The sequence below is a fragment of the Motacilla alba genome, chromosome 8, assembly GCF_015832195.1.
Source record: "Motacilla alba alba isolate MOTALB_02 chromosome 8, Motacilla_alba_V1.0_pri, whole genome shotgun sequence".
NCBI classification, from domain to species: Eukaryota; Metazoa; Chordata; class Aves; order Passeriformes; family Motacillidae; genus Motacilla; species Motacilla alba.
The window spans coordinates 17,057,458-17,080,946 of record NC_052023.1 but is presented as its reverse complement, the minus strand read 5'-3'; the positions used below and the strand labels follow the sequence as shown (position 1 = coordinate 17,080,946).

Below are 23,489 nucleotides of genomic sequence, written 5' to 3'. Positions count from 1 at the left end.
GTGTTTTTGTGTTTGAACTGGAAAGTTGTCTTCAGTTGTAGAATTTGTACTTTATGTAGTTAGAGATAATTTAAATTTATTGAGAAGTCTCAAAACAAGTCTTCTTTTTTTTTTCTGATAAGAAGAAAATGAAAACAATTCCCTAGCAATTCCTGCCTGGAAGGCCAGGCCTGAGAGTGTATGTTGAGTTAGTACCCAGAAAACTCAGATAATTTTATATAATTTGTGCTGTTCGTTTGACTGTTCAGTTTTATGGGTGGCATTGTTTTCCTGATGTGCCCCAGGCTTACTTCTTTCTGTTCTAATGTTCATCCCAAGAACAAACTGTTGTGACATAATGGCTTGCAAGCTGGTGAGTTTTCTCTGTGCTTTGAGTTCCAACAGTAACATTTCAGCTATTGGCTGAGAGTGTGAGAACCTTATTGTTGCCTTCAACTACACCCCTTTTAGCAAAGGTAGGACACACAGGGAAGTACAGTATAAAGGCTGGAGCCACTCTCTGATTTTCAGAATTGTGGCACTCAAGATAAGAGAAGTAACTTCCTATGGTATAAGCAGTTTTAGGAACTGAGAAGTTGTTTGCTTCCCATGGGGACCTGCTGAGGGCTTAAAAACCTGACCACAGTATTGAAAGTATTAAAGATTTTGAAGTGTGTGAGGTATATTGAAGGTAAATCCTGTAACTTGAAGAGGTTAGTTCTTGTCCCAAACGTGCAGGACCTAACTCTTACAAATTTGTATTAGAGAATCTATCAGTTCAAAAAAACATTGCTTACTGCATTGATATTCAAAGTTGAGAATCTGTTTAATAGGTGTTTATGTATGAGATTGGTGACTACAGTCCAAGCTTTTACTGCATATAATAAATTTTACTGTTGCTTCAAGTAAATGATGCTACTGTGTGGTCTTTGCTCAGATGAGATTCATTTTCTCAGGTTTAAAAAGACCACGCAGAAGAATATTTAGGACACAGTAAAATATCTTCTAATTATGAACTGAAATGAAGTATTTAATCTTTAAACAGTACATTGCAGCTTTTGCTTGTATTACATTAGAGAGGGAGAAAGCATTCCTGTTTCCCTACTCTGAAGGTACTTAGCTATTAGTTTTGTGACATCTGATACTTTTTTTTTTTAGGAATATAGTATATACCATAAGGTCTGCCCTTGAGACTGTGGGAAATACTGTGTTTCATTATGAATAGCTCTAAGGGTAAAATTTGCATGTGGTTTAAAAGTGCAAGCATAATTACATTTTAATATGTAGTCGTCTTGATTGTACTTTAGAATATATTTTGGAATTTTTGCTTACTTTATCACAAACTTTGAAGTAATCATCAAAGTGTGGTGTTGTGTTCTTCATGTGGGTAATTCTGCATCCTTTTAATGAGCAAAAACTTTTTCTTCAATTTCATCCTATCTTCAACACATGTAAATTGTAGTTCATTCTAAAATATTAATATACTCTGTTTTCCCAGGTATCTTAGAACCAGAGTAGCAAGATAAAGCTATTATCTTTCATTACAGATTTCTCTGAGGATCAGAATGTGTCTTGATTTTTTTAGAATTGGATAGACTTTTTTATTTGGGGTTTGTTTTTTGTTTGTTTTTGTTGGGTTGGGTTTTTTGTGGCTTTGGTTTCTGTTTGGTGGTTTTGTTTTGTTGTTGTTTGTTTTTTTTAAACTGAAGCAGAGGCAAAAGTACTGCTGAAGTGGGATGGCCTGGTCAGGAATGTTTGCATTCTCCTTACAGTAGCACCAATACTTTCAAACCCATCAGGAATGCTACCTAACTTGAAACCTATCAGGTTGTTGTTTTTGCAGGATAAGGTATTCACCCCAGTGGGACAATTCTAAAGGTGTCTCAAGGTAAATAGTTTCCTCAAAATGAGGAACTTGTAATCTCTAGTAACTTCAAAACCTTCTTTTAGCACCACAGAGATTGGTGTTAATCACGTACTACACTAAAAGCCAGAAGCCATTTACTGAATGTGGTGCCTGAGGCTCAAAGGTGAGTGATTTCTCTTCAGCCCTTCCTGGCTTGATAATGTATATTGTCCCTATTTTTAGTATGATTAAGGCACTGCAGTATTTTTAGCATTTCATTCTTTATTTCCTTATTTTCTTATAGTCTAAAATGCTACTGTCTTTTTTCTGAGGCAGCGTTCTTGAAAGTCAGTTTGTCCTGTTTTGCTAGGGAAATCTGAAGCTCATTAGTTACTGCAGTGAAGATTACAGATTGAATTTATGATAATTTTTAATACTAGGTGTAATTTTGCTGTTTGTTCTTTATTCCAATTTTGATGTTTCTCAGTGAAAGGTGTTGTCTTTGATACACCTTAAACTAGATGTATTTACCTGTCTAATGACACCTTATACTATTAATGCTTGGTAGGTGGGCAAACTGCTCTAAACAAGGATCTGATAAAGTATTTACTTGCAGCAGTTTCTGGAAGCAACATTTGTGAGAGTTTTTTATATTTGTTTTGATTTGAGGGCAGTTGGACTAGTTTTTGTGGAAGATGGTGCTGGTTTTCTGCTGGGGTAGTGTTTTGTTTGATAAATAAAAAACTTTTATGAGAGAAGGGAAAGGAAAATGCTGTCAGGGCAGCTAACTTTTGGGAACTGTGAAAACACAGTGATTATCAGATGTGTAAACAACCTACTTGTGAGTTATTAAATGACCTTTGAGAATTGCTAGAAATAAGAGGAATCCATGTAATGTGTAGCACATTGTTTCTTTTATTCCATGTAGAACAAAAAAGAAGGAAAACAAACTGCCTAGTAGCTAATAAATAATATTACAGAATTAAAAATAGTTGAGGATGTTGAGAAATAGTCTAAAGCGGAATTTTAAGTTTTATCACTTCCAGAATCTGTCAAAGTGTAATATGCTTGGAGTATCTGAAGAATAATTTTGTGATTTATTATTAAAATATATAGTTTTTGTACTTTGTAACTCTATTCAAACTTGATCCACAAGGAACTAACTGCATTTTAAAAATACATTTGCCTGCAGTAAGATTGTTCATCCTCTTGCTGAACCAAATTAGATGTTAAAAGGTGAATTCTGACAACTTGTATTTGCTGCTTTGGATGTTATGGCTCCCATGGCAAAGTTAGCAGAAGTGCCTGTTTGAGTCTCAGTAGCAGGGAGGGCAGGACTAAACCAGGGCAGCTGCAAGGAATAACTTCTGATGTGCTCCTGCAGAAATTGCCTTTATTTTCCCCTCTCCATCAGCAGCTTATTGTTGATACAGTTCTGTAACTGTTTAAAATCCTCCAGATGCATCTAAACCTGCTGTTTTCTTACTATAAAGCTTGTTATGTTTGGGATTTTGTTTTAAACATGCTGATAGTCTATTTCCACAGCAGTTTGCAAAGAAACTTCTACATGAGCTGCTGTGATCTCGCTGTTTCTCCTTGAAAAACAGTAGTTCAACAGTAGTGGTAGTTCTCTGGTGGCCTCATAGCAATCTGAGTTTTGGGGGCAGATCTACCTGAAAACTAGTCTTAGGAAGAAAGGAACTAGTTTTTTTAGAAGGTGGCTGGCAAAAGAACAAGAGGCCGGAGGTTAAAGTGGAACAATTCTGTGAGACTCTCACTAGAGTTGGTGTGGCCCTCCAGTCTGGCATCACAGCACACACTGCTAAAACCTGTATCAATTCTTTTGTCTCCTTTATTGAATGCTAAGTTTGACAGGGATGTATTAAAGGTGGGGTGCTGGTGGGGGGAATAGCAAGCAGAGGATGCCCTTTGTAGATGACAAATTAACCAGTCGCCTTAGCACTGAGCTTTTGGCACACTTGCATTTGACAATCATCTTCTAAACTTGCCTTTCTGAAACCTGCTTCTTACACGCACAGTCATAGCTGCTTCCAGTCTCTCTGACCTGGAAATTCCTTAGTATACCCTTTCACATACCTCCAAGTAGTAGTCACTGCTAAGTAGAAGTTCTATCAATCTGAAATTGAAATTGTCCTTTCACAAATCTGAAATAGTCTTTCAAGCTAAAAGATGTGAAGGATATAAACAAGGATAAGAACAAAGTAAATAGTTCCTTAAATTTTCTTTAACAAGTAAAACTATTGCTAAGAGCTGAAAGGTAATAGTAGTGACTTCTTTTAAGAGGTTTTCCTGGGTTTTTTAATGGCAAAACTCAGAGGAAAGAAAATTAGACAAACTGCTTCTTTTAGTGTATCTGTAGGACCACAGCAAGCCAGACACCTCCTGGTCATTTTCCCATGCTTCCTTCACTTTCGCACTGTCATTTTCTGGTCCCTCTCTTGGACAGAATACACTGAGATCCCTGGCCCTCAGTCATGGTCCTGTCCAGTTTCCTCGGAGTTGAGAAGCTAGGCAGAGAAAGTGTGATGTAGAGCCTGGATGAAGGCAAACCCATAGCAGTGCAAAAAAAGGATATTTACAGTCAGTTTATGGGAGACAGGCATAGTTATGAACCATAGGTTTTCCCCAGGAACGTTGCAATTTATCTGGGAGAGCAAACTCCCCACCTTTCTTTTCATTTCACTCCAGATCATCCCACAGTCTGTTTTGCCCAAGCCTCCTGTTTTCTGAGTCTGCTGGCTGCAGGCTTTAGTCAGGGAGTCTTGCACTTTCAGCACTTTCAGGTGCTGTGAGCAGAGCCAGAGGAGCTGGGTATTTTGTTGGGTTTTGCAAGTTTGCAATGGTAGTGCACTGCTTAATTCATCTGCAGTCATGGAACAATTCCTCTGTTTCCACTATTCTGAACAAGAGGAAAAAACCAGCCTCCTCTTGAAGTTGAGTTCAAGCAAATCTGTGTTATTCTTAGTCAAAGTGTAAGCTGCCTGTTAAATGCTGGTTGCTAATGTTGGATAGTAAATGCTGTTTCTTCAGTTTCAGAGAAGATAGAAGTTAAATAATAACTTAGTGGACCAGGAGATAAGCTTGTGGCTGATAGTACTACCCCTCCCCCAGTTGCATACTCCACATTCCTTCAGAACAAATGTTCACTTGTTGCTATAGTGTCTAAGATCAGCAGTCAGGAGGGGGGAGTGTCTTGAAGGCTCGTGAGTGTTTAAAATGTAAAATCAAGCCTTGTGTGCAGTCAGATATTTTGGTTGACTTAAATAATTAGCATATCTTTCTTTAGGAAAACTCTGAGCTATTTATAAGAGAGCGCAGGCATTTTTCATTCTTACGTTGCTTCTGAAGTGCAAAAAAATGTAATACAATGAAAGACTTCATTACTCCTTTTCACACTTCTGATGTACAAAAGGAGCTCAAAACACTTAGAGCCTTGGCTGGAGTGTTAATTAGAATTAGCTTCCCTTTCCATCACAGCAACTTAGACAAATGGAACTGAAATTACAAAATCAGCAAGATGAAAGGTCACTAGTGGGGAAGAGGATGAATAGTAGTATTTTAATTTTTGGAAGTAAAGCTAGGCCTTGCAACAACAAAAATCCTTGTAATATAGTTTACAGCTTAAGGAGCAGGAACAGTTGAACCAAAAAAGAACTTGTATCTCTCAAAGAGCTCTGTCATAACATCTGAAAGATAAGAATTGACCCATATTCAGTCTAAGTCTTATGTTCTAAACAGCAATTCCCATGTACATGTAGGAGCTCTTGTGTTTAAAAACAAACCAAAAAACACTTGCCATAAATGAGTTTCCCACTCTTGGCAAAATGTATTATAGCAGATCCACAAAAAGATTCAGTTTTCTCATTTTGCTCATGCATCGATTTATCAAAGTTGCAACATAGAAGAAGAACATCAATACAAATAATTGTTGTATGTCTGACAGCATAGAGTTAACAGTTCTAATTGTCATCTTAATGATCTTGACTTCATGAAGGTTTCGTGGACTAAACCATTCCTTTTCCACCAGTTTTCTTGGAAGTGTTTGTTCTTCCTATTTATGTAGCTAGGTCCCAGAACTGAAGCTGACTCATTGCTTAATTCTGAGCAAATTTTCATCTAATCTGCCAGTTCTAGTGATTTGATTGTTAGAGCTAATGCCTTGGTAATGGATTAGAGTTAGAACAGCATGGCAGGGTGGGAGATTTGATACAGAGCTTGGACCTTGATTTTCGTACATAGCTGTTTCCCTTTCCTCAGGAAAATAGGGATTTTATGGGGGCTTATTCCTTTGTCTGCCTAAAATGCCCCTTTTTATGGAAGACGGACGTGACTCATGTAAGGCTGTAGAAAATACTTGTGTGAGTTAAACTTTCATCTTAATGGCATTTGTTACAGAACAGTGTAAATGCAAAACCTAGGACTTGAAGAGTTTTCTTTTGCTGAGGCTGAGCAAAGGATTCTTTCCTTTTCCCCATTTTTTTTCTCCTTTATTGCTTGAATAATTTCTTGGACTAATTTTTAAAAGTATGTAGGAATTCTTAGTTGCCAATTACAGTTATTTTTAGTTGATAAACCAGTTTCAATCTTAAGTTAACAAAACTTATATCTTCAGTCTTATTTTCTTTGTCATTATGGAACTACTTCAGATATTTAAGCTATTTTAGTAATATAACATGTCCCCTTTTTCAAATATGCTGATTCTCTCTGCTGTGTATAACTTTGGTTCATGGCCTGCAGGTGGGTGTTGAAGCAGTTCATGGTGTTGGTACAAATTCTGTTAGTGCTACTTGTCTGTGAGACACAGAATGACCCTGGGATTGTGGAGCTTGCTACACATACCTGTTGAAGGGAAGGGGAGGTTCTTATTTTGGAGGGGTTCAGGTGCTCTTCTAAATCTTGTAATATCTCAGTCTTTTCCTGGTTTTAGAAGTCTGCAAGATGGGAAAGACCTAGTGAAGAAGTTTCACCAAAGATGCATTAAAATGAAAAAAACAATGGAAAATGTCAATTGCAGGATTGTAGATCAGTAAGTTGCAGGAAGTATATTTGTACAATGGAATTAAAGCACCTTCATGCCTTTTCAGGAAGAGGCTCTGATATCTTTAGGACTTGACATTACACTTAGCATTTCCAAATTCTTCTCTAAGTATTGTATTTAAATTTTCCCAGTTTATGCAGGTGTGATTGTTTTAGGGCTCTGTGTTGTGAAGGAATGTAACATCTCAGTTAATGTTCTAATTATGAACTACAGCTATAGTCTCAGATCTACTTTTAAGCTCAGATGTCACTGAAATAGTTATGGACATGGTATTCCTGAAGCATTAGCTTAAAGACTGCTCAGTGTTCACAGATTTATCTTTCTATTTTAGTGTTTATAGTGGTATGAATGGATTATTTAGTAGAATGCTTTTCTGTGGCGTTTTTTGTTTGTTTCTCCTGTGGAGTTTTTATTTAATTCATATATTGTGTACAGGGTATGTAAGTTATTTTGTCCTACCACAACTATGGAACTAAAAGGTCTGTCCAGAAGTTGTCTAGTGCTGACAACAAGTGGGGGAAAAAGTGTTTACTGGAATCACTGAAGTGGTGGAGGTGCAGAGCGCTGAAGATTGGCAGTCAGTATGGTCTCAGCTCACAAGTAGGTTACCCACTCCCAACAGAAGAGCAGTTGCGGGAGGCAGCTTTTTTGAGGGGTAGTTCTATATGCTTTGTTCTGTGTTGACTAAGCTGCAAATTGTTTATCTGAAAGCTTAGGAGCACACATGAATTGTGATAGTTGAGTGAAGACAGTTTGTGAAGGGCTTTGAGAAAGTGACTGTGATAAATAGCTGATGCCAGTGGTGGAGGGGAAGCTAACAGTTGGATTCAGACTGCAGAGTGGTCAGATTAAATGCTTTCTGGTATTCATGTTTAAGCCCTTGTGTTAAGGACAAGCAAACAAATTCAGCAAGCAGTGGAGAACTCCTTCTAGCTGTAGCTGGCTTCAGATGATGGCTAGACATGAGATTTTAGAGAAGGTACCTGGGAACTTAATTTGGAAAGAAAGCAATAAGTCTGAAGCATATAAATTTTTGATCTAGCATTGACTGCCTGGAATGACAACTTAAGTGGTACTAGGGAGAAACAGATGGGTAAATCCAGAACCACAAAGCAAATGATTTCTGCTGTGTTTCTCACCTTTCTGTTGCAAGGTATTTATGAAGAAATACTACTCTGTTAAAAATTAATGGTGAGATGTACAGTGAGTTACTGGTTTTTTGGGAAGTGCAAGTGCGACATAAGTTGCTGCCTTAATGATAATGTTACCATGTTTTCTCTTTATACAAAGATCTTCAAAAATGCTTTGGTGTGAATTAACTGATATCAAAGCATTATATTTAAATGGAGATTGACTGCTCCTGAGTTTAGAAATGGGAAGATTTTAGAAGTGTTTCCTTTGGACCATTCAAATGGCTCTGTCACCTGTTTGTGAGTTATGCAGTCAGGTTTTACTCTCTTGGGTGGTTGTTTCAGCAGGACATCAGTGAAGGAACTTCAAATAATCCTTAATCCTTTATGTTCACCAGTTTTCTAGACAACTAATGTTGCCAGCTGCTGCTTTAGGGACTTGAATACAACTTTAAATCTAAGTTGATTTTAAAGTGCAACTTTTTTTTTCTTTTAATCAACAAACCAGAAATGGACTACTGTCACATGCTATAGCAGTCCATAGCTGTGTTTAAAAAATCCTTTAAAATAAATGCACAGATAACGCACCTCTTGTTTAACACCATATGATTTTCTAATCCTGGCTTTGTGTGGTCTTTTGAAAACTAGGTGGGCAGGCAGCAGTAACATAGCTTCTTCCCTCAGTCAGTGGCTTAGGCTTAAAGTGGAAGGAGCAGGCATCAGCATTTTAGACTGAATTGAACATGAGTTAAAGGTTAAGTATTGTTTGATAATCTCTTGTTGTTGATTACCAAAGGTTAAATTAATTTTATTTAGAATTAATAAACCATGACTTTCACACTATTCTTTCTGTGTGCCAGTTTGATATGATATGATCAACTTGCTGGAGATTCTTCCATTTTGTGATTTGTTCTTTTTTAGTAAAATTTGTGCTGTAAATGTTGAGTGAATATTACTTCATATACTCTCAGAACTTGAACCAGTATGCAAGGAACATAGTTGCTTAGAGCATAAGAGTTCTCATTTTATTTTAACAGTGTCTTCCATTGGCAGCTGTTCAGTCTGGTGACTGTTTGACTAAGTTTTAGTGAAATATCCTTGAATAAGAAATAAGTAACTAGTCACTACTAGATGTATGGTTGCCTGTCCCAATGGATATGATTTTTTTGTGAACTGTGACTGATGAGATTTATTACTAATGTATTCATACTAAAGAATATAGCCTTATGTCGACTTGACAATTTACAATTTTAACTTAAAATTTGCCCTGAACTTCTGAAGCATTATCCTCACCTAGATTTATGCTTAATCTCTGGGAAGATTCAGGGAAATGAACAGTGACTAAAAGGACCATGTAGTGTTTTCACTCCCATTTGTCAGAAACAGGTAAGTAAGGAAACACTAGCAATTTTCAGTCATTACTGGTTTCTGGTCTCTAAATTTTGGTTTAATAAAAGATTAATGTATTCTAAAGATTAAACTGTGTGGCTGAACACATCTGGGCTAGTTGACTAGGATCTCAAGGCTAGTAGAATAAAAAAGTTAAAGGCATGTAGTGTACAGCATATTGAAATAGATTAAAAACTGCATTGTGGTAGGTTTTTTTTTTCTGAAAGGCTTCCCCATTTGAACAAATGAGGAATTCATCTATGAATCTAAGTGTGAGACAAATGTGAAGTAACAACTTTTCTGCTCATGTCAGTTGGCAAACAAACAAAAGGAAAACATGTAACTGCTTTCAGTGGAAGCAGAATTATAAGATTTTGATTATTCTGATATATTTTGTATATACACCTCTTTTATTGATGTTTGAAAAGATTGTTTTAAGACATCTTTATTTTTGTAAGTTTATTTTCTGAAAATTCATTTAGTCTGCGTTTGCTCTATATATGTAGTCAAGAAGGACGTTTTTCAAAAGTTTTGACTTCACAGCTACAGAATTGGTCCACAACTAAAATGGGGTAGAAATGTTAGCCTAGTTTAATGAAAAACAAAAACCAACACAGCTCAAGGTCACATCAGAGGCTGATCAGTATGGTTAGTGGTTGAATCTGAGTGGATAGGTTGCTGTATTTTAGCCCGTCCCTAATAGGAAATGACAAGTTTGAAAGGGTTATTTAGCCATTTGTGTTATATAGCAAAAAGTCATCATGCTAGAAAACTTAACCTGGAAGCATTAACTAATGGGGGATAGTTTTGTGTTCTATCCAGGGATATTTTTTCTGCAAAAATTGCAAGCTTGCATATACAGGGTGTTCATTTCAAAGAGTAAAGTCAAAACTTTTACCCTTAAAATTAAAAAAGAGGTATGTACCAGGTGCTTTCTTATTTTACCCTAAATTTGTGCAACCTGACTTTAAGAATTAACTTAGTAGTTTAATAGTAAATAGACAATTAACTTTCCAAATATTAAATGCTTTCTTGTATTACAAAAGCATCATTTGTGTGGAATAACTGGAATCAAACAGTGCTACTTTCAGTACTGTATTCAATGAGCTGTTTGCAGGAAGTCTCAATGCATTCTCACTGAACTGGGTCAACATTGCTCTTCTCAAAAAAACCCCTTACAAAACTCTAATGCTTTTATTTTAAATATAGGCATTTGGGTTGCTATTTTTATTACTTTGTTTTCCTCATTTCTAATCAAACTTCACGTGTCCCTAGATTTTCCTCATTGAAATAATTTCTTAACTGATTATTTCCCATAAATTGTAATTTTTTGCTGCCCTATGATGTAGTTAGAACATTGGTTGGAGCACATGCTGCTAAAGACTATGAATTTAGTGTGGTGTGTTTTAATGATGCCATGACAACAGGGGTTGCCATGATACTGATGAACAAAAAGACTGGGACTGGCTATCTTGCTCATTTGGAAGCTTCAATACTATGTTTCTTGACAGAGGGATGGGTAGGTAGCTTCTTATTCTGTATTGTGCACAGGGTAGAAAGGTGATGACTCTACCAAACCCTTCTGCAGCTTCCAGCCTTGCTAGAGATTTTGCAAGAATAATTCTTACAGGAATTCTCTGAGTGAGTTTTTCAGTGAATTAAAATGTTTCCTTCCTTACATCTGCAGCATGTAGCCAAATAAAGGAAGAAATATGATAGCTAAGACTGTTGCTTTCTCATCGCTCCTGGACTATGACCACCAACAAATATCTCTACCACCATTAAAGGAAGAAGTTTTGTTCATTTTATATCCATACAATCAATGAAAATTATGTCTAACTCGTATGTTTACTGCCCCAAAAAAGCTGCTTTGATGGTAGACCAGAGTGCAGGGACATAGGTAACTTTGCTATGGTCAAACCACAATCAGAGTAAAACTTGCTTTCACTGTGTGTTTGATTAATTCTTGTGGTCTTTTGAATGTGGTAGTGAACTCTGTTAGATCAAACAAATATGCCAGGCTGTTAATCATGTTAGAATGGGGCTGACAGAGATAGCGGGCAAAAAGAAAATGATGGTTTAATCTGGGACTGTTTGCCAAACTGCAGATGTAGGAATTAGATGATTTCCACACAGTTCATTATTGTGTGATTGTTTTGCCTACTCTGTGATGCTCACTGGGAAGTCTCATAGTCTGGATCAGGTTCAGACCTGAGTGCTGACAGTGTACCAGTATGCAATATGGACACAAATAAAGATGATAATAATGAGATTTTAGATAAAATCTGTTTTACTTTGGATCAGCTTCATTCCAATGCTGATTTTTTTCCCCTGCCCTAGGTGGCATAAGTAGTGACACCATGTAATCCTTCTGCATAGTGTAATAGAAACAGGATATAATTTACTTGAGATTTTTAATAGAGTGAATGATCTCTTAGCCAAGATATTGGTCTTGAATATTGAAATGTTGGTTACTCAAGCTTCTTTCTTCTGAATCCTTCAAAGACTGAAAGTGATGAGAAGCTGACTGTTTGCATTCTGTAAGGTGAAACTTGAATAAAAAGTTCTGGATCCAGGTATTGGGGAAATTGGCTCCGAGTTTGTGTGCTTGTTCTCACCACCATCCTGCAAGATTCTTTGGCTGGCTTGTTTATCCTGAAAGAGGTTAGGATTCATGGAGAAGATGTGAAATGGTGCCTAAAATTGGAATTCGGATTATTATATTTCAGTTGAAGGAGAGGTGAAGTACACACACTTCAGCTGATCCCAGGAGAACAGATTTACAAAGGGAGTTCCCAAAATGAGGACTAGACCTAGTAGGGTGATGGCTACCATGAGCATTTAGGGCTTCTCATCAGCTGCATTTATTCTACTGGAAATGTCCAGAGTGAGTTCTCTGTAGATTCTGATCATAGTGAAGGCATAGTGTGTTTATGAAGGTAGATGCAGCAGATATTTGTGCAAAACTCCAAGTTACCTTGTTCATGGTAAGATTTTGACGAGTGAGGTGAGTTTCTGTAGACTTCCCCCAGTTCAAATAGACTGCTCTGTGTATATAAACTGGTGGCTGTGGAGGGCATGCACAGCATGTTGTTCACACTGTGTAATGTTCTTGAAAATATCTGAATGCACAACAGAACTAATTGCATCTTCCTAATTGTAAAAAGCTCTAATGGGAAGCTGGATTTATTACGTGTTCTGAGCTAGAATATCTGCTTTGACAGTCTCGCGTTCATTCTGACTCGAATTTTGCAGGGATGTGTTACTTTTCAGTTGTTTTATCTAGACTGCTACCCTGTCTTTTTTAGTCAGACCAACTTCGGTTCTAAACAAACTTTTAGCCACAGCAAAACAATAGTTGTATCAGTGGTTTCCCTTCTTTTGGGACTGGTGGAAATTGAGTAGTAGAGAGTCTGCTGCTATTAAAAGGCCTTAATATTCTCTGTGGAGAAGCAGTAAGGGGAACTGAATGTACATCTCCTGTATGGGTCTGAAGAGCAGTGTAGTGAAGGAAAGACTGTTAGTCTGTATTTAAACTTATCCTGGCAAACATTTGTTGACATAAACAACTTCAGAAGTGTTTGGGCCAATAATAAATCAGGTCAGACGAAAGAATGCCAGCCAACTGACACAGCAGTGCCTTTCTCCACTGTGTGTATTGTGACCAGCCCTGACTTGGCAGGGAGGGTGACTGCTGCTGACAAGCTTGATGAGCAAATTTGATTTTGTTTTGCATGAATAGAGTCCATAGCGGTAAGGACATTATTGCTTAGTAACTTACTAAACAAATGCTTCCCTTTGAGAAATATGTAAAATTAGAAAATAGGTAGATTATACTTTTACATTAAAGATGTGTGAGGAGTTATAAAATAGTGGTGACCAAAACCATTGAGGACTGGGATGCCAGTGACAATAGTGTACTACTGTGATGGCTTGGCAAACAGACTTTCCAGCTGCTTTGTACTGTCATTCTTGTATATTAGACTTGTCAGCTTTGAATACATGCTTTTTCACCCTGTTATTCTCTCTCCACCTCTCCTACAGAGTATGCATTCATTTGGGAAGAGTTTGTTTTCAGCTCTTGTAAATGACAGTTCAACCCCTAGTGAAAGAAGATTTTCAGATAGCTACTAAACTCTATCCAAGCCTTTTTTTTTTCCCCTTTTTCAGTTTTAAGAGCTGGTTTTCTCCTTTAAAGGTAGGGGGCTGACTCATTCCTCCAAGAGATTGCAGGAAACCAGTCACCTGAGTGAACAGCTGAGCTCAAGTGCCCAGAGAGTGCCTCTGAGTGTTGCAGGATCACTGGCATGATCCTGCTTTAGACTTCTGTGGATTTTGCATTTCATGCTGTTAAGCTTGAGAGAGGTTTTAAAACAATATGGCATCATCCATTGGTGGAGAATTTCCTGCTGACTTCATGTGCATCAATGAATGTGTACAGCAGTACAAGGGACAGAAGAAAAACTGAAAGTAAATACTTTTTGTGAGTACTTCAGTTAAGATTGAATTGCTGCAGGAACTCATTGAGACACATTTCCTTGTGCATTTCTTTCACTGTATTTGTTCTACTGTTTGATCTCAGCCTTTATAAGACTTCTTACCATTAAAACTCTCTTTCTGTTCATCTGGCATATTTAGGCTGTTTTGCTACCTGAGGTTTCTAAATCTGTCCTGTGCAGGAAATCTCTGGTTTAGTGTCTGTTTGGTCTCAGTTATTGTGAATGCAGTGTGGTTGTGGTTCCTGATGGCTTCTGCCCCCACCTCTCCCCAAGCACCACTTGTCACAGACCTTTTGTCTTCTGGAGGCACAAAAACAGTGTTTCAGATATTTTGTAAACAAATGATACAGTGATGGAATACAAAGACATCTCAGTTGGGTGTAGCCAGACCTTTGCTTTTGAGAGCACAAATAATTAATCTCCTGCTTCAGTGCATTATTTTAGTGGTAGTGTTCTCCTGGATGGTATGATAAACATTTAATTCAGCTCAGTGGTTGTTTGCCATTAGCATTTCCCTTTGAAGCTTATTACTTCTGTTTCAGACTAGAAGGGGCTTATGTCTGCTTTAAGATTTTTCTTTCATTTTTCCCCTTCTCACTTATTTTGCCTTTCTCCCCCAGCTCTATTGTTCTGGCAAGATATATTATCAAATTGTAATAGTGTGAAACTGCATTTTGGGATCAATTTTGCTTTAATTAGTCTTTCGAGTGGTGTTATTTTTGTCTTCACTTAACACATACAGAGCCCTAAGAGACTTTTTTTGACTTATAATGACAAGTCTGCAGTTGTGAGTCACATTGAAGTCCCAAGAATAAATCATGCTGTCTGATGCGTGTCTGTGTTATACTCTTTCCTGAGCACTCTCAAGCTGACAATAATCTGTAGATTGGTGGAGCTGCTTTATGGCCTTGTTTCCCCTCCCTGATTATGAGGGGTCCAAAAATCTACCCCCACGTTGCCAAAAGGATATGGCTATAGGGTATAGGTGTTCTGATCACATAATTAGGAGCTCTTCTCTCCAGACACGAGTGAGCACCTTTGTGTCTAAAGGCGGGGACACCATTGTCATTTTGACTAGGCAAGAGATGCAGTTCTGGTCAAAGGGTGCCCTTGTGCTGACCATCTCTAGTCCATTGACCACAATATTGATGCCCTTCATGTGAGGGCTGCGTGTATCCTGGTTAGACAGAGATGGCTGATGGGGATGTTTCTGGTATATAGTTTTCAAATACCTTCATACAAACACATCCATCCCAACCCTGCCAATAAAAATAATTAGTTCTGATCAAAGATTGTGGAATATTTGTCTACCTCTGGAGATCTGTAAGAAGAGATAAGATATGAACTGCAAGGACTACCTCCATAAGAATTTCAAAACTTAATGTCTACACAGTTGACATATTTTTAAAAGAACTAATTTGAATTACCTCTAACTATTAATATCCTAATTCCTGAAGATAACATGTTACTATAATTTTAAGATATATTTTCTGTGTTGTCTGATCCACTTTGAGTTTGTGGGCATCAGTACAACTTTGCTGGTTTTCATTTTCATCACTGAGTGTGCCCGGAACTTCTAACACCATTTATTCTTGCATTGATGGAGTACAAATGATGGATTAAAGCCTGAAGGGACCATTAAAATTATTAGTTTTCATTTTGACAGCTATAAAATTTTTCTGAGTTTTAGAAGGAGGGAATGGCCATACTGGCTTAGGCTAAAGCTGTGTCTGACCCATTGTATGAGCTCTGATAATTGCCAAAATTGAATAGCTAGAGAAAAGTAAAAATGAGAAGTTGGTCATATGCTGTCAACTGTTTTTGCTTAGTAGAATTCTGGCGCTGTTGCAAGTTACATTGGTTTAGTACAATGCTTGGTAGTTCAGTAGAATAAAGTGTGGAATAGTTGAATGAGAAGTTGTGAAGGCAGGTTCAAAAGGATTTAAGTTAATTTAGAGGCATCAGTTATGTTTTGTGTGTCAGAGCAGCTGTGATGCAGCAGTCGTGGATGCTTGGGAACTGCACTACTGAGAGCAGCCAGTCTGGTCTGGGCTCTAAGCAGCAGCAGCAGCCACTGCTGTGCAAAGCACAGGCCAGAACTCGTGGCCAGACCCACCAGGGCATTTATTGACTCATTCGTAACTCACAGGGAAACCTAACTTGTCCAGCTCCCCTTGTTTCCATGTAAACTTCTTGTGTCGATGTTGTGGTTTGGCAAGAAATTCCACAGGTCTCTTACATGAAGAATCACTCTTTTCTGTTTTTAAGCTCCTGCTTGCTCACTTTAATCGTCTGAGGTGTGTTACATAGAATTGAAAGACATGGAGAAGCAATTGATTCTATTTGGTATTTTCATGCCTTTTTAAATTTGCTCATCTTCTTTGATATTCCTTATAAATAATTTCTTATGCAAGGTCACAGCTTCTGCTGTTGTTGCTTTCATGGAAACCACTTCAAGCTTGGATTGCTTTCCCCTCAAAGTTCTGAACTCTGAGCTATAGTATGCCTTCACATCAATGTGTGTTTGTCATAAATGACCTCTGCTGCTAATGTGGATGCACTGAATCACGGCCATGTTGAATACCAGGCTTTTGACATTTTTTTGCCTTAGCTGTGATTGAGTCAGTTAAAAATCATTATATGAAGGTGTAAATGAAGATAAAGCCACAACTGGGTGGTCTTTTTTTTTTTTTTAACAAGTTACTTAGAACTTTCCTAATTTACTGCTGAGTAAGACGGATTTTCCTAGACTTTTGTGTGTCCTGTTACAGATAGAGCTTGCTTGTCCCTTCCAGCAGGAAAAGTGCCTGTGAATGGTAGATAGTCTTTACCTTTGTCTACTTCCTGAGTCACGGTTTATTCCTTTGACAATGTATAAGCTAGTCTGAGTTGAAAAAAATTCTCCTGATATGTGGTATGTAGGGGAATAAAGCCTGAAGCACAGTGGTCCTTAGGAGACTTGCTATTGTACCTGATACATATAAAATTTGTGTGTGGCCTCCCCACCTGCACACCTGACAGCAGTGATCTACTGTACTGATGTGTCATGTTGTACTGTGTGGATTCCTCAGAAAAATGTAGGTGCCTCTAGCCCAAATATAATGTCTTGTCACCAGAAAAAATGGCTCTGTGTTGAAACTATTCTCTGGGCAGCACTGGATCAATTTGCACTGTACTGTGATTGTCTGTATTGACCTGTTTGTTATCATGGCCACAGACAACACAGAATTGCCCTGCTCGGTGGGGAAGTGAGTCAGCTTCTATTAGATCCCCTTTTTCTTTTTCATAAGCTAGACTTTCCTGAATTTGAAAGCTTTTTACCACAACTTGCAACGCAGCACTCTAGCACATGAGAACCTTTAATTCCATTCACCAGCACCTCTCCTGGAACAGAACAGATTATGCTTTAACCTGTGCTGTGGATGCAACAATAAGTATTTTGTAAAAAACTTAGATGAGGTTGGGATTTAGAGGCACATAGCAAGAGGCATGTGCTATAAAGAGCATCACCATCTTGGAGTGTGTTTGAGAGTTTTTCTGATTTGGCCTAATTTAAATGTTCAACTTGCTTATCAGGACTGACATGCATAAAGACAGATCTTTGTAGATCTTTGCTTATATACCAAAAATGCTTAAGATTTTGCTGATACTTTAATTAAAAACTAACCAACATTTGCCAGAAACTTTAATTTACAAACATACATACATGGTGTTGAATTTGTATCAGAGGAAGAATTACTTAATGAATGATCAAAATCTGCTTTTGTTGATACCTTTTTTCATATATGTAATTATCAAAATGGTGGTTGATGAAATGACATGAGAAAAAATGATGCTTTAATTTGGAAACCTTAGGGTATAGTTATAGGATTCCCCCCCTTTTTTAAAAGTATACTTGCTTCACTTTTTGTGAGAAGTAAGTTTGTGTAAATGATGTACAATATTGCAAGTTTACTATTGGCAGCTGCTATTATAACTCTATGATTTTAACAATTTCTTTATTTTAAGTAGGCTCAGCTTCAATATAGCCTAGAATTCCATGCAGTTGAATACTATCCAAGTGTTTTGTAATGTGACTAGGTGTTAATTCACTGTTTTAACGGAGTTTCTCCCTTTACTTTTTTCAGAAAATCATGATGGCCTGCATCAAGTAGTACATGAACGCCTGGGGGAGTTACTACGTGTTTTAAAAGCAGTGATAAATAAACATCAGACTCTAAACTCAGTTGATATTCTTAGTGCTGCAGGAACAGTTATTGCAAAAGTAAAAGGTAAGGAATTACCACCTTTCATATTTATGGAAAATTGTAATTAGTGACTTGATTGTCTGGGAGTTATAGATAGAATTCTACATATACAGAAGAAACCGGGGTTTTTTTAAGCATAATACTGTAATACTTCTTTTAAAAAATGCCTTCCCTAAGTGAAGAGTGATATTAAGCAGCTTGTTCTCTCATTGATGTGATAAAATTCTGCTTATAGGAAGCTAAGTGCAAACCCGCATTGAATTCTAAAAGCACAAGCCTTTGACATTAAGCTTTTCTTTACCTGAGTATCACAGAGTAATATCACACAGTAATAAACCTGGCATTTATCTACTTTGAGATTTGCCAAGAATCTTTGCCTACGTTTGTGAATCTGTAGGGGTGGTATTGTATTTATATCAGGTGAAGAAATAAATCTCTGAGCAATCCAAATGTGCGTAGCTGAAGAGTTATAAATTCCACAAGTGCATTGCAGCCATGTGTCAATAAAGGTGTCAACAGCAACAAGAACGTGTTGCAGACATGTTAATACTTTCTGTTGTTGATCTTTGCTACTGCAGTTCTCAGCATGCCAGACAAATGCAGATAGTGACGCACTCAATTGCTCCAGCCCCAGAGACCTTCTCTGTTCCTTCTCTGTGTAACCTTTGACTGCAGCTCTTCCTACTCTGGAGTCTGGTATATTACTGTGGAGCCAGCTTTGAGTAGGGTTAAATCTCTGCCTCTTGCCTGTGTTAAATCATGTAGGATATCTTCCTTCAGAGACACATAGTTTGGTTTTTCTTCTTTGTCTAGGCCTTCCCTCTTGTTTCCTATTTATCGTAGAATGTCTGAAATGTATTGTTGATTCAGTAAAGTGGGAATATCAGTTAAAATGCTAATGTGTTTAGCTTCCTGATTCCTATATACTGGATTCTTCCAAGCTTCTTATGGATTCTTCCTACTGATATATGTTTTTGCCAGTTTGTTTGATCTTGGCAGGTAGTAGCAGACTACTTCTCATTTTCTTCACGTTACACATAGAGTTTCCTATCATTCTGTACCTGTATTACAAACGATCATGGGACAGGACTATAACCTCTGAACTTGCTTTAGGGGTTTGTACATTACAGCAGAAACACAGGGGGTATCCCTTGTAGTGCTGTTGGCTTGTTGATCATGGATAGAGTTAAGTACACACATACAGTGGTAGTGAGCATGTTAATTGTTTAGTGAACATAATTCTTCCACCTCCAGCAAGCTGTTTCTGTGCTTAAGTGCTGTGCTGAGATGACTGTATATCCTCTACTCAGCCCTAATTTCAGTGGTCACAGGACAATGTTCAACTTATTTAAGAAATGTTGAAGGAAAGTGACCTGTGGTACGAAAAGTGACCTATTGTATGCAAGTAAATCATATCATATTGTTTTAAAACTGCTCTCAAGCTTAACAGCATGAAATGTAAAATCCACAGAAGTCTAAAGCAGGATCATGTCAGTGCAACTGACTCTGCAGCTCTCTGGGCACTTGAGCTCAGCTTTCACTCAGGTGACTGGTTTCCTGCAATCTCCTGGAGGAATGAGTCAGCCCCTACCTCTCAAAAGAAGAAAACCAGCTCTTAAAACTGAAAAGGGGAAAAAAAAGACTTGGATAAAGTTTAGTAGCTATCTGAAAATCTTCTTTAGGGGTTGAACTGTCATTTACAAGAGCTGAAAACAAACAGTACTGCCTCAATATTTGTAGCCATTGATACAAACAAGTACTTTGATACAAAGATTTTGGTAATGCCTGTCAGTGTTTGCTCAGACACATACTGTATTTGTGACACCTCTGGAGATGGAAATGGGGAGATTCAAGACTTCAGGACTCTGTGACTGGTACTTCAGTCCTACTTCTCTGGGAACAGCAAAGCCTTTGCTGTATGAAAACAGACTGCCTCCCCCCAACATAATCTATGGTGAATGTGAAGGCAGTTTGCCTTTAGCACCTGTTTGGTTTTTACAGCTGTTCTTTTTCTGAAGATCATACTGCTCCAAGTTTATATTCAAACTGAAGTGTAGGACAGCTGGTTATGAGAAAGAGGAAATAAAAATACAGCACATTGTGGCGATTATAAGCATATCAGACCTCAGATTTGCTTACTTTGACCTGTGTGTAACACATGCATTCACATGTTTTCAGCTGTGGTTATTTCACCAGAGGTAATGCAGCTTTTGAATAAACAGGAAGCTACAAGAATGTGAGGAGCTGGTAGAACATATCCAGTATCCTTTTTCCTCTGGCTTCCCTGTCTTTGTTAATGTGACATTATGAAAAGTTCATGTGAATCATCTGTTTCTTGTCATTGGAGGACAGAACTATAAAAAGACATGGAAGCACTCTGTAGTTGGATTTATGACTAGGAAGAAAATTAACCTGACATGGAAAAATTCTGATGTTTATTTAGGACAGGATGAAATAGAAACAAGCTGAGATTTACACGTGATTCCACCTCCTGGTTTTTGAGTCTTTGCATAATGTCAGTTTCAAATCCAGTTTTTCTTTGGAACTTCATATAGGGACATACTGCTATTATAACAAACAAATGCTTTTTGCTCTTCATTAAATCAGTTACAATAACTTCGGAACCTTAGTGACTCGTGAAGTCTTAGTGTCTTATGTTCTCATAACTATGACAAGTTGCGCTGTGCTTTAAACATAATGTCCAGTGCAGATGGACTACCCTCCTTTAGATTACTGCAAGTGTGAATATTTCAAAGGCTAACAAAAATTAGAGTGCGTGTGACCCTCTTTCAAGCTTCTTGGGAAGCTTTTTAGGACCTTCAATGGGAATGATACGAATGTGCCCCTCATTCTCCTTTGGATGTTCAATGCTTTTCTTTTTAGATAGATTGAAGGAAAAACTAGCTGTAACATGTTACCTGAATTGTGCTAGGGAGAATCATGCTTGGCATACAGGTTTGTCAGACTCGTGCGGTTTTGGACTGAGGTTGAGGGAAGATGGCGGTGAGAAGAGTGGGACATGACACATTTGATTTCTCTGGTTATATCTTGGACATGACATGCCTCGCTGGGCCTCTTTGGACTATACTACTTATCCATGCCTACTTGACTGCTTCATGAAAAATGTCTTTTAAATGGCACCTCACTTGACCTCGAAGAATTGAGACTTACCAAAGCATCTTGCTTGGAACCTGTTTAGGCTCCCATTTCTGTAAGTCACTTCCCATTCTGGCACAGCATCATATTTGTAGCTGTTTTTTTTCCACTCAGTGCCTTTAAATAGTTGATGGCCCCAGAGTACATGGTTCTCCTGATCCCATGCTGAATTCAAGCACTCTTGTACTCTTCTTCTGCTCTTAATTACGTCCTTTTACTCAATCACTAGAATGAATACTGATTCCTGGTAAAGATGAAAATTACACTTGTCTTGTAGAAGTTTCCTATTTAAGCACGGGCTTTTTTGTAGTAATTCTGCATCACAAAGAAATACCTCAAACAAGAAATAAAAAACTGAACTGAAGTAATTCAGTTTTGTAGGTGTATCTGTGATGTTCACTCAGAACAAAATTTATTATGGAAGGAGTAGGAAACAGTTCCTTGAAATTGTCTTGTTGGCATCCAGCTCAAGATGAGGAGGCTGCCAAACCTGGTAGTAAGTACAGGCTGGCAAAATGATATGGCACTAAGAACCAAAGTAGAACAGTGGGGCTTGGACAGCCTGCTGATCTTCTTTAGAATACAAGAATATTCTTCTGCCTATTTCCAATCTCCATACTATTGCTCTTTTTACTTATGCTCCTCTCCCCATTTATTTTACATACTTTTGAAGAAGAGAGGTAATAACAAGAAGTATTACAAGTCTTTGTTTTCAGACAGGGAGTGGTCTTTTGGTCCCTGTTGGGTTTTTTGTTTGCTTGGGTGGTTGTTTTGTTTTTGACATAGTTCTGAAAGGTTTTTGAAAGCATTGTTGTGAGTTTAAAGACAAAACTGGTTGCAAAGGTGCTCAGTTCTAAGAAGTTGGCTGGTTGCTTACTTCTTATAAGTTAGCTAGTGGAGCATGGATTGAGGATGTATTCCTGTCTAAAAAAATACATGGTGATGCTATCATATGTATCTATCATGTATGAGTAAACTGACCTGCAAAGAGCAAATTCTGTGAGCTTGTCCAGCCTCTGCAGAGCTGGCAAGGCAGCTTTGCTGCTGTCAGTCCTGCACGTGTGTGTGGGGAGCAGGCTTGATGCTGCCTCCGGCATGGCTGTGTCCCATGGGCTGTGTGCCTGTGAGTTCACTGGGAGCTCTCCATCACCTTCTAAAGGCCCTGCTTGCCCTTCCATCTCCACAGCTGGCAGCCTTTCCTTCATCGTTTTTAGAAGCATTGCTCAAATGTCCTCAGGCAACGCTTCAACTTCTGGGATTCTCACTTCCAAAACCTTCATGGCTGTTTTGGGTTCCCCAGCCTGATCTGTGCTTGATTTGAAAAAGTTTTGATGGCATGACCCAAGAGCTGAAACTGCAGCGTACTGCAGCATTTTAATGAGGTTGCCAAACCCACCTCAGTTTGAAGACAGTTTTAGGAATAGAGATCCACTGCAAGCTAGGCTTGCATTTCTGGTACTAGATTTAAAGTACCACTGTCATGTGCTTTTTTTTAAAGTTCATTATGTGTCATCTGAAATCTTGCTTAAAAGAGTTGTCTAGTTGTATTCGTGCTTTGAAATCTGTAGAACTATAGATAGATAGCTGTCATTTCCAGACATGGCAAGATTACCACAGTTCATTGTTGTCAGTAGCTATTGTGTGCAGTCAGGATGTCCTGGGGAAAGAGAGTGCGTGGTTTAAAGTTGACGTTAAGTACATCAGCATTCCAGTGGTGGTAAGCTAGAAAAAAGCTGGTGGTATTCTACTGAATTACTAAGAGATTAGACTAACCTGTTTTGGGAGAAGTGAAAAGAAGGAAATCTGAAAAATTTGAGATTTTTTTATTCCTTTTGTGATGGATCCTGAAAAGAAAGGATTTCTCTGGCATATAAAGTGCAAAGCTTAACAAAACTCTTCCTGGAACAGGAAGGCAGAGTGAAACAGACGGCATTTCTTTAGGGAAAGGCTCTCTATATTAATGTCTTGTTAGCTAAGTGAAAGAAGTGCTCTCTCTCTGAAGACAGTGTGGCTAATGGATATACAAATGTTTCCATGGTAAGTCCTTTGAATACATAGACAGTTTTTGCTAATTCCTTCTAATTTTGAAGCAGTTTGCATTTCATGGCGGCTCTTAAATGATTTTTCCAGTCATTAGGGACTGGTAATCAATAGGTCTCCTTGTGACTGTTGTTGCTTAATGAT

General features: G+C 38.0%; 1 protein-coding gene across 9 annotated transcripts in view; it reads left to right on the top strand.

Annotated features, from left to right (window-relative positions):
• Window positions 1–23,489, top strand: part of ARHGAP29 (Rho GTPase activating protein 29) — a 50,128-nt gene that overhangs the window by 5,718 nt on the left and 20,921 nt on the right. For 8 of the 9 annotated variants that reach the window (XM_038143788.1, XM_038143792.1, XM_038143790.1 and 5 more), the window contains exon 3: window positions 18,030–18,173. In XM_038143788.1, coding sequence (XP_037999716.1) covers window positions 18,030–18,173 — 144 coding nt within the window. The other variant, XM_038143794.1, reaches the window with a different exon arrangement.